We start from the raw sequence: 16,365 nt of genomic DNA, 5'->3' as shown, positions 1-16,365 counted from the left end.
TTCTTTTTAAGAAATAAATTACTCCAAATACATTAGAAGTATTTTTCTTGAAAATCAAAAGCATTCTTTCTCCCTTGGGTGCATCTAGCAACCCTAAAATAATTATTACTAAAACAAAACTTTGACATTGTGGTCAAAGTGATTTTTAGAGCATTGTTACCTCTGCACCCCACTGTTTTGTTCAATCCTGAATTCTCAAATACTTAATTCTGATGTCAGACTTTAAAACCCTCAGAGGTTGTAAAGGAAAGATGCATTTGTTAATAATTTTTCTTTAATATTTTGTCCTTCTGAACTGATTGGGCTTAGCAGCACTTAGTGACTTTCAGAACAATTGGATAACTTAATTGTGCTGGCAGTACATTGTTGTAAAAAAATTTTATGTTACAATCTTATCTTTGACTTGTGATACAAAGAATTGAAGAATTCAGGATATGAATATGAGGGAGGCAAAGACAGTTGGGGAAGCTGGGACAGCACTGCTCCTTGTATGTCCTTTATTTAAAGGCATAACAGACAGCAACACCAGAGGTCTGTGTTCATACACACACATGTGCTGCTGCTTAGGCTGAACTAAGCAATCACATGGGAAACGATTGTAAACTGATTTCTGGTGTCGCTGTTCCCCCTAGGTGGAGGAGAATGAGATTGACTTTAAGCCTGGCTGAGAAACATACTGGCATCGGTGTCATTAATGAAAGGGTGGATGTTGTTCCCCTGAAAGTCAGTGGCCTTTGACCCCTGAACCAGCTGTGCCTGAAGGTCAGTTCACAAGATGTATAGGAAGGAGTCTAACATCTTTTTCTTAACCCTCACTTAACCTTTTTATTCGTAGCACAAAGTCAAGGCTAGAAGGTACCTGAGCAGTGGAAGGATCAGAAAGCATAGTTTTCAAAGGGCAATTTTTCCCTTGTTGAAACCTAAACCATTCCCTAGAATCTGCCAGCAATTTTAGCTATAATTTTCAAAAGTTTTTTGCTCTCCAGAATCTGACTTAAGTAAATGTAATATAAATATGCTAAAACATTTTTGTTATTAAGGGCTGTTGTCACCTGTAGACAGATACCAGACCCCTGCCTCAGGAGCCACTGATACACGCAGTGTTTGTGTGTCCATGTGCTATGTGCATGCATACCTATATTTAGCTTATCTTAACAGATTAAAGTCATTAGTGGGTAGCCCATGCAAAGGAGAATCTTAATCACAACTATAATTTAAAGAGTTTTGGTCCTATTTTATTTCTTCCTCCCAAGCTAAGTGGAAAATTCATTTTCATTGAATGTTTTCTAGCTATTCAGAGTACAATCTTTGGAGTAAGAGTAAGTAAATATAGAATCTAAAACCCTAACATTTTCTTTTCATGAAAAATTGGCTTATTGGCTTTGATTATAGCAGTCTTGTGCCATGTTGTATGTTATTTGAAGTTTATATACTCCATTTGTTATAGGATTGAACAGAAGCAAATGTTTTATAATGGTTTTCTTTGTTTTGTTTTGTTTTGTTTTTTGGCTGTGATTTGCTTAAGCAGTTGGAAAAGCCTGCCTGATTTAGGAGTCCTGGATTGAGTCATTTCTAATAGTGAAATTCCTAACGTTGTTTGTATATGTCGTTACAGGAGCTTTATTGCAGAAATGACCGTTTATATCAAGATGCTTGGCAGAAGTAAGTGTTACTGATAAGCTGAATCTTACATAGACCAATAGTATTCACAGTGGAGTCTTGAGCTACAAATACGTGGGTTTTATAAATTGAAAAGAGTACATGATATAAGGCAGCATCTAGGGTGTTTTAGGATGTTAGTGATTATATGAGAGGACCCAGTTTCCCAAGTTGCAGGTGTGGAGGGGAAATCAGGCTAGTGTTAAAATTTAAAGGGTAAGAGATGGTAGGCTACTTAGGAGTCTGCAAGTGTCAAAGAATTTTTAAAATTTCTACACAAAAGTGTTCTTTCTGTTTGTTTAGGTAAAAGTAGCTAGGTGAAATTTAGAAAAGGAGTATAAATTGGATGATAGGATTAGAAGACGGATGTGTAGCATTTCTTAGTCATAGAGCAGTGATGGCGAACTTTTTGAGCTCGGCGTGTCAGCATTTTGAAAAACCCTAACTTAACTCTGGTGCCGTGTCACATATAGAAATGTTTTGATATTTGCAACCATAGTAAAACAAAGATTTATATTTTTGATATTTATTTTATATATTTAAATGCCATTTAACAAAGAAAAATCAACCAAAAAAATGAGTTTGCGTGTCACCTCTGACACGTGTGTCATAGGTTCACCATCACTGTCATAGAGTCATGAAGAAAAGTTGAGAAAGTAACCCTGAGAAACAAAGGATAGGGGTTATTCATAAAGTAAAAAGGCAAACGGATGCTGCATGTATTCTTTATGCTTAGTAAGTTTGAAATGGGCAGTGTGTTGTGTTTGAAGGCTAAGGAGCTAGTCCTATTACCTGGCTTTGTTACTCACAGATTTTATGACTTGGAATATCACACCTTACGTCTCTGGGACTCAATTTACTTTATCTGGGAATTGAGAGAAATGGCCAAAGATTTTTTTCCAGTTTGAGAATTCTGCAACTGACACTTGTGTTTCAAATTGCATATATGAAGAACTTTCCTGATAGAATGGAGTCTGTGAATAAATAAATCATCAGGAGATGATGTTGATTTTTTTTATCCCAGACTTTAAAAATAAGTTATTTTGAGTGGTTAAGGGAAAATAATTTAAGGCAGTCTGACATCTGTAAGCCCATTCATCTGACAACTATCAGAATTAATTTGACTAAGTTGGCTAATTAGATAGGAAGGACCTGTGCCCCTTGTTACAGAAGGAGGGGGAAACTTATTACTAGCATTTTAAGAAAGTTGTATTCAGACACAGCGTTACTCATCTATTTGTGTTGGGATAGCACACTTCTATACAGGGCCAGGTCATAAAAAGTTTTGGGGGTCACATACTTATTTTTGTTGTATTTGTACAGTTCTAAAAACATAACTATTAGTTCTGAGCCTGTAGTTTGTGAAACCCTAGCTAAGTATTGTATGGATGCTTTCCCATTTTAAAGGCTGAGTTGAGTAGTTATGACAAAGATCATGTGGTTTGTAAAGCCTAAAATATTTATTAACTGACTTTTTATAGAAGATTGTTAACCCCTGATCTGCATAACCACTTTGAATTCATTTTCATTTTTTTATTTTGCTTTTTGACCCTTTGTGTTTACGTTAAGCTATGTTTTCTTCCCCTTTTTATTTTTATTTATTTATTTATTTTAATGTATTTTATTGATTTTTTTACATAGAGGGAGGGAGAGAGATAGTCAGAAACATCGATGAGAGAGAAACATCGATCAGCTGCCTCCTGCACACCACCCACTGGGGATGTGCCCGCAACCAAGGTACATGCCCTTGACCGGAATCGAACCTGGGACCCTTCAGTCTGCAGGCCGATGCTCTATCCACTGAGCCAAACCGGTTTCGGCTTCTTCCCCTTTTTAATGTCAAATAATATTAATGACACGTTTTATTGAAATAGGTTATTGCTTTTATAGTGATGATTTGTATGTGTCTTAGTGTCAGCCTATAGTCAAAGATGGTTGGTTACTCAATTGATAAGTTATTATAGAAATTGCTTTTGGTTAGCAGTTAGAATGAAAAAGAACTTAGAACCCATTGCTTACTCTGTATTTTAGGGTGGGTTTTGTTTGGTTGTTTTGGGGGTTTTTTGCTTATGAAACAAGATGTTTCTTTACTTAGTTGAGTTATTCTTCTGTCTTTGGTAATCCTGACCTTAATTTATAGGGATTTTTGCACGTGAACATGGATCAAATAAAAAACTGGCAGCACAGTCCTGTGCCCTGTCACTTGTCAGACAACTCTACCATCTTGGAGTGGTTGAAGCTTACTCTGGACTTACAAAGAAGAAAGAAGGAGAGACAGTGAGTCTTTAGACTTTGTAGTCTAGAGAGATATTGCGAAATATTTAGTTGCTATTTAGGATTTCAGTAAAGTTTAATTTATAGTTAAGAAATGGAAATGGCCCTACCAGTCAACCTGTGCCTAGTGGGTTGCTTGTGTTCACAGTGGGCAATAATCATTGAAGTAATTCTTTCATGGGAGGGAACTGACTCATTGTTGGCTCTAGGAATATTTTAGACCTAGCGTCGGCCACATACTCAGAACCCTGCTATAGTAGATCTACTCAGTAGTGATTGTATGTGATGTGATGTGATTTTCATGGTCATCCTTTTTCTGTAGGTAGAGCCTTACAAAGTTAACCTCTCTCAGGATTTAGAGCATCAGCTACAAAACATGGTTCAAGAGCTAAATCTTGAAATCATACCTCCAGTAAGTATGCAGCTCTTTAGTTCACCTTTGTAAAGAAATTCTCTAGTCAGATAAGCAACTGGTATTCCTTTTTTGCTTTCCCTTTTTTAATAGCCTGATGATCCTTCTGTGCCCGCTGTTCTCAACCTTGGCAAATTGGCTCAGTTTGAGCCATCTCAGCGACAAAACCAAACGGGAGTGGTTCCTTGGTCACCTCCTCAATCCAACTGGAATCCCTGGACTAGCAGCAACATTGATGAGGGGCCCCTGGCTTACGTGAGTGCATTGTTATTCTTGAGATCAGATTCTTGTATTTTACTTTTTTTTTTTTTTTTTTTACTTTTGAGTATATTTCATTAAAGTGTCCAGTGGATTCTGTTTGAATATGAGTTATGTGGTTTTGACTGTTGCTCTCCCATTTTACAGGCTACTCCAGAACAAATAAGCATGGATCTCAAGAGTGAATTAATGTACCAGTTGGACCAGGATCATGATTTGCAAGCTGTAAGTCTATGAAGCATAATGGACATGAGCCAGAGCTTCAGAACATTCTAGTTGTGGGCAAAAGGAACAGTAAATAGCATTTTTTACCCTTTCTAGAAAAGTACATCAAGGTATTTACCAAATGGCTCATTTTAAGTTACCATGGAGGGTAGTAGTTGTGAGTTAAGGGCCTGGGATTCTTAGTTAATGTCAGTGGAGAGATTTGGGGTAATAATTCTATTTTGTGTGTTAATGTTAAAATGTTAGAAGAAAGAGAATGTATATGGAATGTTCAGGAAGAAAGGAGGAAAAAAGGGTGTGGGCAAGGCCACTATGTAGATTCTTTAGAAATTTAGTGAGAAGGGGCAGTTCTATTAGAGATAGAAATATATACATTCTTATTTTAAAAATATTTTTTTATTGATTTCAGAGAGGGAGAGAGAGAAACATTGATGAGAGAATCATTGATCAGCTGCCTCCACGCCCCACTTTGGGGATCAAGCCTACAACCCGTGCATTGGAATTGGTCAGAATTGAACCGTGACCTCCTGGTTCATAGGTTGACGATCAACCACTGAGCCATGCTGACTAGGCAGTTATATACATTCCTTTATGAAAAAGTATATTTTGAGTATTAAGCCAGTGGAAAAGAATACGTTTTTATAGAGGTGGCAAATTTTATTCATTTATTTATTTAGCAATAGGAAAGTTGCTTTTAATATACATGTGGGTAGAAATTTGAGGTGTAACTTTTCTAAACGCAGATCTTGCAAGAGAGAGAGTTACTGCCTGTGAAGAAATTTGAAGGTGAAATTCTGGAAGCAATTAGTCAAAATTCAGTTGTCATTATCCGAGGAGCTACTGGATGTGGGAAAACTACACAGGTTCCCCAGTTTATTCTTGATGACTTTATCCAGAATGACCGCGCAGCAGAATGTAATATTGTAGTAACTCAGGTAAGTAGCCAGCCAGCGTACTAAGTGTGTGTCTGGTGTGAATAGAAGGATCGTGGAAATGCCTTAGAGGCCAGACTATTTCTAATTCTTTGATCAATTCCCCTTTGTAGCAAGGTATGGATCTGAAAGTGGTAGAGCATAAGGCCCTTTAAATTAAACAAAAACAACAACACAAAAAGAATTAAAGTCTTGTTCTAGTCTCCAGTACCCTTCACTGATAAGCTAAACTGAATTATGTAGGAAATTCTTTTTGTCTGGGCTGAAGAGAGTCTTTGGGCTTAAGAATCAAGGCTGAGCATACTTTCTCCTTAAGTTCACATTCAAATCTTGGTCCTGTCTATCTTACCACCTAATAATTTTCAGTGAAAACCAGTTAGAATAAGAGCAGGCAAGCTAGCAAAACAGAAAATGGTTAATATTTACCAAGTGCTTGATGTAAGCCATCATTTCAGGGTATAGCTGTCCCTCATGTAGAATAAACTCCAAAAATAGAACCAGGTATGTTTGTGTTATTTGGTGCCTTAGAAATCATTTTATTGCAGCCCTGTGTTATATCACCATGTATTTATTAAATAACCAGATGAGAAATGATGTGGCGTTCTAGGACCTGTGCCCTTCAGTTAGACAACTCTTAAGGTTTAGAGAAGTTATTGCAGTTTGGGATAAATGTGAAGAGGGGTACATCAAAGAGGTGGATCCTAGAATCCTGCAAAAAAACAATTCAAATGCCAGTGGTATGGAAAGTGTTACCAAGTGTCTGGTACAAAGGGAATTCAGTGAGTCCTCAGTAAATATAAGCTATTTTGGTTAAAGTGAACACAGATAAACTGTGAAGTAGTAACCACTTAAAAACTACCTACTCCTAAGGCTGGACCCCAGGCAAGAGTAATAAGATTCTGTAGAGAAAATGACATCAGCAGTCATGTGCAATGAAAATGTAAAGAAAAGCTTATATTCTGGAGATTAATGGAAGTATTCTATTGGAATGACAAAATTATTCTTGCTTTCATCACCACTACTTTCTAAGTAGTTTCACTTAAATTGGTTATTTTGTTATTTTTAGTATATTAAATAATCTAAATACAGCATAAAGCTATGGCAATAAGGCAGAATATTTGGGGAAAGGATTAGATTGGGAATAAAGAAAATGTGTTACATCTAAAGTCATTTGTATGAATTTAGGCAAAATTAACTTCTCTGAGGTTGTTTTTTTTTTTATTAGAATGAAAAATATCAACCTTGTTCTGAAGCACAAATGAAATAGTATATGCAACCATAGTATTTACTGTTGTTACACAGATGTTAATTATAATTATTCTAGAGGTCTCCTTTGTCTTGGTTCTTTATATTTATTTGTAGAATATAGAGTATTTCAATATACTATAGAATAGTTAAGAGAGAAGCATCTAAGCCACAGGGGTGAAGGTAGTTCTGCAGGTAGAGATGATATTTGGTGCTGCTTGTTTTTGTTTATTTACTATGGGACAGCATGTAAAACAGTTGTTGGAGCACTGAAGATCAAGGGAAAGATAAATTAATTCAAGGGATAAGAAGAGCAAACTTCTTAGGCTATCAGGTGGTATACAGTTTGAGAAGTGTTTCAACCGTCATAAGTAGTCCTTTACATAAAGCAGAATTCTGCACAAAATGCTTATCTTATGAATATTTATCATGAGAATTAGAAGATTATTTTTAGTTGCTTGTTTTCTGACTATAAAAGGAATATATAGCCATTGGGAAAAAATTAGAAAATAGAGTAAATTTTTTTTTAATTGATTTCAGAGAGGAAGGGAGAGGGAGGTAGAAACATCAATGATGAGAGGGAATCATTGATTGGTTGCCTCCTGCACACAACCCGGGCATGTGCCCTTGACTGGAATCAATAGTGTGACCCTTCAGTCCACAGGCTGATGCTCTATCCACTAAGCCAAACCGGTTAGGGCTAGAAAATAAATTTTAAAGAAAGCAAAGCCCACTCAGGATCCCACCATAGAGAAGTAATCATTTTTACTGTTGGTCTGCATCCTTTTAGGCTGTTTTATACACATACACACCTTGTACACCATCCTAACCTGCTTTTTTATATAACAACTACCTGGTGCATGAAATGCATGCGCGGGGGGGGTGAGGGGGGGTTGTCTTAGGCTGGCCTGTGCCCTTTTGCAGTCCAGGAGCCCTCAGGAAATGGCTGACTGCTGGGAGTGGGCCTAAACCGGCAGTGGAACATCCTTAGTGCTGCCAAGGAGGTGAGAGGCTCCCACCACTGCCAGTGTACTCGCCAGCCATGAGTCCAGCTTCTGGCTGAGTGTCTGCTCTCTGGTGGTCAGTGCACATCATAGTGACCGGTCATTCCGCCATGGGCCGAAACTGGTTCTCCGACATCCCCCAAAGGGTCTCGGATTGCAACGGCACAGGCCAGGCCAAGGGACCCCATCGGAGCACAGTTGGGGCCAGGGAGGGATGCAGGAGGTTGGCCAGCCGGGGAGGGACCACAGGAGGGCTCCAGGGCGTGTCCAGCCTATCTCATTAAGTGCTGATTGCCAGACCCAGCTGCAAGCTAACCTACTGGTTGGTGCATCCATCCCCTGGTAGTCAGTGCATGTCAAAGTGAGCAGTTGAGAGGCCTTAGTATATCATTAGCATATTATGCTTTGATTGGTTAAATGGCCCACTGGATAACCTGACACTTAGCGTATTAGGCTTTTATTATATAGTACTAGAGGCCTGGTGCACGAAATTTGTGCACTCGGGCAGGGGGTGAGGGGGCGTCCCTCAGCCTGGTCTGCACCCTCCCGCAGTCCAGGAGCCCTCGGGGGAATGTCCAACTGACGGCTTAGTGCTGCTGCAGAGGTGGGAGAGGCTCCCGCTACTGCGCTCGCCAGCCATGAGCCCAGCTTCTGCGTTGCATGTCTGCCCCCTGGTGGTCAGTGCACATCATAGCAACTGGCCGTTCCACTGTTGGGTCGAAACCAGCTCTCTGACATCCCCCGAGGAGTCCCAGATTCTGAGAGGGCTCAGGCAAAGCTATGGGACCCCACCGGTGCACAATCAAGACCGGGGAGGGACATGGGAGGTTGGCCAGCTGGGGAGGGACCACAGGAGGGCTCCAAGGAGTGTCCAGCCTGTCTCACTCATCCCAATTGGCTGGACCCCAGCAGCAAGCTCACCTACTGGTTGGAGCATCTGTCCCCTAGTGGTCAGTGCATGTCATAGCAGTTGGTTGACCGGTTGACTCTCTGCCCCCTGGTGGTCAGTGCATGTCATAGCGAGCAGTTGAGTGGCATTAGCATATTACGCTTTGATTGGTTGAACGGACTGGACAACCGGACACTTAGCATATTAGGCTTTTATTATATAGGATACAATGTTTGAGACAACAGTATAATTTTTAATAACTTCATAATGTCTCATTTTATGCATATGCCCTTACATTACTCTTAAGAGATGGAGGTTTTTTTAAAGATTGTTTCTAATATTTTACCATATTACATATGCTGGGGTAAATGTACTTGTAATCTTTATATACTTTGTTTCATTGGAATAAATTTCTAGACATGCACTTTGCTGTACTCCCCTCGAGAAAAATTGCACTGATCTCTAAGGAAATCAATTATGAATGAAAAAGTGCTTCTCTCTTTAGTGTGTATTTTAAATAGTTTTTTGTCTGAAAGTCAGAGCTGTTGAAGCGGGAAGTTAAGTCAGAGAAGTATATAAAATATGGGAAGGAGATTGCAGGGTCATTTGTTTGCTGTTCTAATAGTCATCTTAATATTGATGTTTTCTGTTTATACTTAAGTTGATTTAACTGATTGGGCTTCTGAAGATGGTTGTTCTAAAAAGCACCTCTTGACTGGCTGGCGTGGCTCAGTGGTTGAGTGTCAGCCTATGAACCAGGAGGTCTCAGTTCAATTTCCGGTCAGGGCACATGCCTGGATTGTGGAGTTTTTTTTTAAAAGTGCCTCTTGCATTAATTTGTAACATAAATTAATGTCATGGATGACTTTCATGAGTCTCTAAAGACGGTTATGTTTGAGGGCAGTAGAGATAACTACAGTATATACTATGTGGGGAATATGCCATCTCCTGCTTGTATTCATTTAGAAGGCTGGAATCTACAAAGCTTGTAGGCATGAAAGAAAGTAACCCCAAGGTGATAAAAGCAATCTCTGCATACCCAGTAGCATATAAATACATCTCCAAAAGTCAAATATCCTACTGAGTTTTAAGTTCTAGAAGGCAGCTATTTATTTAGGAGAAATGCTAAAAACTATAGGAAAGACAGAAATAGAGGAAGGGATTAACAGATAGAATATAAGCTCATGAAAATTCAACACAGTATGTTCAAGAAGGCATCTTTTAATCCCTTGTCTTTTGCCGGGGTAAATATGAACCAAGTGATTGTACACTTAAACCTGTATTTGTATGAGCTCCATACCCCAATGGATTCTTTTATGAGGGACATAGAAATTAATAAATCATGTTTTTTATTAATTCAAAGTATAGTTCTAGTGAAGTTATGTTGTTGTTTTTTTAAGATTCAGCTTCTGATTTTCTAAATAGTGATAATCTGTGATATCTTAATATAGGTACTTATCTAGATAGGAAACTCAGAAAATTTTCTCAAGCAAGGAACTAAAATATAAGCTGTCATCAGGAATTTTTTGACAAAATCAAATTCAAGGCATCTTGGAAGCATTCAGTCTTTATAAATCTTTATGTACGTACGTAGCTATACCTTTCCAACATACTACCCACCAAGTAAATACTGTTTTGTATACTTAAAAGCTATGGAACACTTCAGAAAAGTTCTCAGGGTCCAATACTGAAAACATTAATCAATAGCATTCCCCTTAGGATTCAGCATATTTATTGCTGGAAGCAGTAATATATACTGTTGTCCCCACTGCATAAGCCAGTGATGGCGAACCTATGACACGCGAACTCATTTTTTTGGGTTGATTTTTCTTTGTTAAATGGCATTTAAATATATAAAATAAATATCAAAAATATAAATCTTTGTTTTACTATGGTTGCAAATATCAAAACATTTCTATATGTGACACGGCACCAGAGTTAAGTTAGGGTTTTTCAAAATGCTGACACGCCGAGTTCAAAAGGTTCGCCATCACTGGCATAAGCTCATCAGAAGTGACAGGAGTGATTTCATTCAGTGTGGCACCTGATGCAGAATGTAACAAATGCTTCCTTTATGAGCTAATAGATTAATGAAAGGTGACCATAGTGGATATGGCAAAGGAGATTGCTCACCTTCCTTATACCCAACCTTCCTAATTAAATTTTTAAGAATGCCTTCGCTGTGGTTGGCAGTTACAGGCAAGCTCCCTAATTGTGTGTGCTGTCCCCTTCCTTCCCTGCTAGAAAATCACTCTGAATATCTTTAACAGTTTAGGCCAATTGTGAATAAATTGTTTTTTTATATAAAAATCTTGGAATCACTTTATATACAAGTTGAAAAACAGCATGTTTCAGTATTTGACATTGAATTAAGTAGTAATTTTTTTATGTCCTGAATTAAATAAATTTGGAACTTCCTTAAGATAAAAATTACTATTATTGTTTCTGTTGATTACTGAGCTGGCAGTGGAACAGATTGACTATGATAATTTAGTAATCCCAATAAACATGTGTAACTGATTTTGTTGTTTTTAAATCACTTTTCTTTTTGGTCTCAGCCCAGGAGAATCAGTGCAGTGTCTGTAGCAGAGCGCGTGGCATATGAGAGAGGAGAAGAGCCTGGAAAAAGCTGTGGCTACAGTGTGCGATTTGAATCTGTACTTCCCCGACCTCATGCCAGTATAATGTTTTGTACTGTAGGTTAGTAATGTGTTTAATTTTGGTCTTTCATTTGGGGTTTACACTGTGCTATTTTTGAAGAAAGCTTGGTAATAGCACAGAATGGCTGGAAATTATAAATCAAGAAGCCAGTCTCAAAATTATTGTTTAAATAGAACTTTGAGCAATTTTTTTCCTTTATGGACAGCATGATACATCTGCTGGACATTGTAGTTTGGAAAAAATGAAATCAGCTTAGGTTACTAGAATTATATCTTTTAATTTAGAGTTCACCATCACTTTTTAAATAATTTTAAATATGCAGGTGATTGTTTTTTTTTTTAAAATGATGCTGGGGTTATTTAGTTGAAGCATAATTGTCTAGAAACTTGTTTCTTTGAACTTTTCTATCCTCCCTACTTTAATCAACATAGAAACACATCTCAATTTTTTGCTGTGATTTTTTTTTTTCCTCAAGGTGTGCTCCTGAGAAAATTAGAAGCAGGCATTCGAGGAATCAGTCATGTAATTGTAGATGAAATACATGAAAGAGACATAAATGTAAGTAGCTGAATATTATGATAAGGTAGCTGCTAATATTCTGAATAAAAAGAAAATAAAATCTCTGCTTTGCTTTTTCTTTTCCCACTATTTACATCTTCTACCAAAACCATGAACTTTTGTCACTAAGATGTTGAACATCTTTTTCTAGTGAGGCCATTAAACCCTTTTTTTTTCTTTGAATGTTCACAGTAGCAAAAGTTCACACTAGTAAAATTCTGGAAACAACCCAGATAACTGCAGTATGTACCACCAGATACCTGCTGGTGAGTCAGTTGGTATATTCACATATTGGGATATAAAGTCATTAGAAAGAATAACTGTAATAACATGTGGATGAATCTTAGCAGTGATATGGTATGTGAGAGGAAATCCCAAAGATTATATAACATATTCATAAAGTTAAGAATATATATAGGTGTCTATATAAATATCTATAGATGAGGTGAAAGCTGTATACATAAAAAGAAATATAAAAAGATTTCTATGGTGGTTTTTTATAGTTGGGAAAGGCAAAGTGATAGTGAGAGACCACGCAGCTAGAGAAAAGTTATGTCAAAGTTCTAGCTTTCATGCTTGTTGGTGGGTCAATGGATACTTTACACGATTAAGTGTCTTAGCCATTACTTAGTTTGAATCAGCTAGGATCTTTTCAACATTTTTAAGATTTACTTTACATGTGATTGGATAACTGATTTTTTAAAATTATATTTTTTATTGATTTCAGAGAGTAAGGGGGATAGCGAGAGAGAGATGATGATGATGATGATGATGATAGAATCATTGATTAGCTGCCTCCTGCATGCCCCTCACTGGGAATCCAGTCCACAACCCAGGCATATGCCTTGACTGGGAATAGAACCTTGACCTTCTGGATTTATAAGTTGACATTCAGTCACTGAACCACAAAAACCAGGCTATATAACTGATTTTTGACTTATGATAGGTTTCCCTTTTTTTCTAGTTAAAGTTGGTATACCTACAAATATAATTTCACTGAAAAATTTGAGATGAATTCTTTGCTCATTAAATTTTTTTCCTCCCCTACCTGAATAGCACTCCTTTCAATCCCCACAACCATTAGCATATGACTGTTCTTTTAAAATACTGTTTGTAACTGCATCTCACTGTAACCCTTTATTTAAGCCTCCTAGGAACCTAAAATCTATTGGGTGTATCTCATTAGCACTGACTTTTTAATGCAATTTTGTTATGTTTGTGTTTGTTTGAATAGACTGACTTCCTTTTGGTAGTGCTGCGAGATGTGGTTCAGGCTTATCCTGAAGTTCGAATTGTTCTCATGTCTGCTACTATCGATACCAGCATGTTCTGTGAATATTTCTTCAATTGCCCCATCATTGAAGTTTATGGGAGGACTTTCCCCGTTCAAGGTAAATACTGCACAGGGGGTGGGGTGAATATCTCTTGTGCTCCTCAGGAGCACGATTGATCGATCTCTTAATTCTGAAGATTAAGAAAATTTCCTTTGTAGGTTAAAGCAGCGGTCACCAACCTCTCGGACCTCGTGGACCACCTGTTGTTGACCGCTGCGTTAAAGGACATTTAAAATCCTGGCAAATTAGAGTATCAAATGCATCATACCATTCTTGGGGTTTTAGTTAAGCAGGAGTGAGTACAGTCTGAGGAGTGAGAACAAGTTTCGTTCACTATATGCAGAGTGTGCATATTTAGTAGCCAAACTTAACTTTGAAAATTATTATAGTCGGGTAAATCAATATGATGGTCATGGGAATTACTGTTAAAAGTTTAAGCAGCCAGGGTCAGATTAACAAGATAATTTTGCTTAGAGCCAGAGCAGGCAGACTTTTGAAATGACATTAAGGTGAATATTTCAAGGTAAAGTATTTCTGATGGCTAAGATTCTGATAGAAGTACAGTAATTCTTTAAAAGGTTTTGTCATCACCATTTTTAATAGCTTGGGTTAAAAAAGAATGAATTATGGCACAGTCGAATTGAGGGCATGAAAATAAGCTAAATAGTTTGCAGTGTAAGTATGAAATAATGAATGGATATATCGGGGCTATTTTTTGAAATTTTAAAGTAAGAGTAGCTCTGAAATAAAAGCCAGTGTAGTTGTAGCTCACAAGAGAACTAAAACTGCTTTGAAAGTATACTGAGATTGAAAAAAACAAATACATGGATGTCAAATGGTAGGAGTGATGGGTTTTATAGGTAGGAGGGAAGGGAGCCATGGGTTACATTTGAGGACATCAGGAAGAACTGTATAGATACAAATGGATAGATAAATTTGTATAGGTCCAAATGGTTGCATATATTTGTATCCATACAAGTGGGTGGATACACAAATAATTAGAATGAATTAGTACATGGGCTAATATCCATACATGTATTTTCTAGCTTTGTCTGCTGAGCAGTCCTAGAAACAATGATATCCCACTATCAAGGGACATGCCACCACCCAGATGGTATTTCTAGTACCATTTTCCAGTTAAAGAACCAGTTCTTAAGAGAAATGGCTGATTCTAAGGTTAAAGCAGGGGATATCTGAGATGAGCCTGGGATATTTTGTAGTGCCAGAAAATGAGAAAGTGTTAAACAAAACAACAACAAAAACACCCCAAAGTGATGAAGATAAAGGGACTTAGGAGCCAACCTGAGAAAGCTCTCAATGACCAAAGCTGCACTAATTGGAACAAAAAAATACAGTAGTGCTTTATATAAGTATAAAATAAATATTCATGAATCTGTGGATGGTAGCTAAATTAGTAAATAGGTAATAAAGACAAATCTCTGATACAGAAGAGTTCAAAAAATGTATGTAGATAATCAAAAAAGAGAATTAACTCCCTGTCCTGTGAGTGCTGTGCTTAGTGACTTGTTTCCAAAGAAGAGTATGGAAAGGGGGAAGCAGGTGTAACTTTGCAGTGTAGTAACTTGGCAAAAACTATCTCAGGTGATCAAGTTTAACATCATCAGGGATAAGTTGTGTTGATGGTATGTGCCTTGGATATGATGTGATGAGAATGACACTTTGTGCTTTTAGGGCTTAGGGGACAAATGTTTAGATTTTAGACACTTAGGGCCCAACATAGAACTTCAGGAGATAATGGATCAGCAGGTTTTCCAACCTTTGCTTTGAGGTCCTTCAGAGTATTAACTAAAAGGAACCCATTTATGTGTACATCCTGGACTATGGAATGTTACTGTATTGATGTTACTTCTTTTTATATATAACTCTCACACCGGGGCAGTGTATAACATAGTGCATGTACATAGTGGGCATTTTGTGAATGTTTGGTTGAACATTGTATATAGATACCATGACTGGCTTTGTGGGAACATGTACAAGATACCTTTCTCTCCTTCAAGGTTCAAGAAATAGGAACACTGAATTAGATTGGGACAAGAGATTATTGCCACTGGAATTTCTTGGCAGTTGTGAAGAATCAGGTTGAGGGATATTAAGTAATTTTTAATTATGAATTTGCAAATGAGTTTTAAAGACTTCTCCATTCTGCAAGTTGATGGTACTTACCTGATTCGATTGTCCCGGCAGAATATTTTTTGGAAGACTGTATTCAGATGACCCACTTTATTCCTCCACCAAAGGACAAGAAGAAGAAGGATAAGGATGATGATTGTGGTGAGGAGGAGGATGTAAGTGAATTTCATGGAGACTTCATTATGGGCAGATTGTTGTTACAGAGAAGAGAATGGATTTTAGTAAATATCTACAGTTAAGTTAGCATTACACAAAACTTTATAAACTGACCATGATGTCTATCTTTGAGTTGATACATGGCACTCCATAAAGGTTCATGTTCAGTGAGTGACAAGTTCTTTTCATACCATGAGTTTAATAATCTGTGACAAAAAGGTCAAAAGAAAAAGAAGAGAAACAGTAAGATGTTTAAAGGTCACAGCACGTGGGTCACTAACTGGTAGAAAGGCATAATCTTGTGCCCCACCCCAGATCTGCTGAGTCAGAATCTACATTTTCACCAGATGTCCAGGTGACCCAGAAACCAAGGAGTAACCAAGGCAAACAAAAATGAGTTGTAACAGCTTTGTTTCTCATTACTGAAGGTTTGTCATTGATTGATTCTAAGACAGACTTTTTGGAAAAGACTGACCACATTATTTGAGAAATAGATGAAAGTAATCAAATCCCTGCCTTCAGGACACTCACTCATTTAAGAATTAAAGAACTTCCTATTTGGTATGCAGTGAACTTGGGAATTACACAGGGAGGCATTGTATCTGTA

The 16,365-nt window shown here is 37.5% G+C and overlaps 1 protein-coding gene across 4 annotated transcripts in view; it reads left to right on the top strand.

Moving 5' to 3' along the window:
* Window positions 1–16,365, top strand: part of DHX9 (DExH-box helicase 9) — a 49,156-nt gene that overhangs the window by 18,193 nt on the left and 14,598 nt on the right. For 3 of the 4 annotated variants that reach the window (XM_036344722.1, XM_036344723.1, XM_036344721.1), the window contains exons 7-16: window positions 1,616–1,662; window positions 3,800–3,936; window positions 4,256–4,345; window positions 4,439–4,600; window positions 4,751–4,828; window positions 5,572–5,763; window positions 11,457–11,598; window positions 12,035–12,117; window positions 13,352–13,508; window positions 15,657–15,757. In XM_036344722.1, the coding sequence (XP_036200615.1) occupies window positions 1,616–1,662; window positions 3,800–3,936; window positions 4,256–4,345; window positions 4,439–4,600; window positions 4,751–4,828; window positions 5,572–5,763; window positions 11,457–11,598; window positions 12,035–12,117; window positions 13,352–13,508; window positions 15,657–15,757 (1,189 nt within the window). Of the gene's footprint in view, window positions 1–632; window positions 763–1,615; window positions 1,663–3,799; window positions 3,937–4,255; window positions 4,346–4,438; window positions 4,601–4,750; window positions 4,829–5,571; window positions 5,764–11,456; window positions 11,599–12,034; window positions 12,118–13,351; window positions 13,509–15,656; window positions 15,758–16,365 lie in introns of those variants that run through there. The other variant, XM_036344724.1, reaches the window with a different exon arrangement.

This window comes from Myotis myotis, unplaced genomic scaffold, assembly GCF_014108235.1.
Source record: "Myotis myotis isolate mMyoMyo1 unplaced genomic scaffold, mMyoMyo1.p scaffold_m19_p_18, whole genome shotgun sequence".
NCBI lineage: Eukaryota > Metazoa > Chordata > Mammalia > Chiroptera > Vespertilionidae > Myotis > Myotis myotis.
Note: the sequence above shows the minus strand (reverse complement) of the source record. Positions and strands in the feature narration are given on the sequence as shown.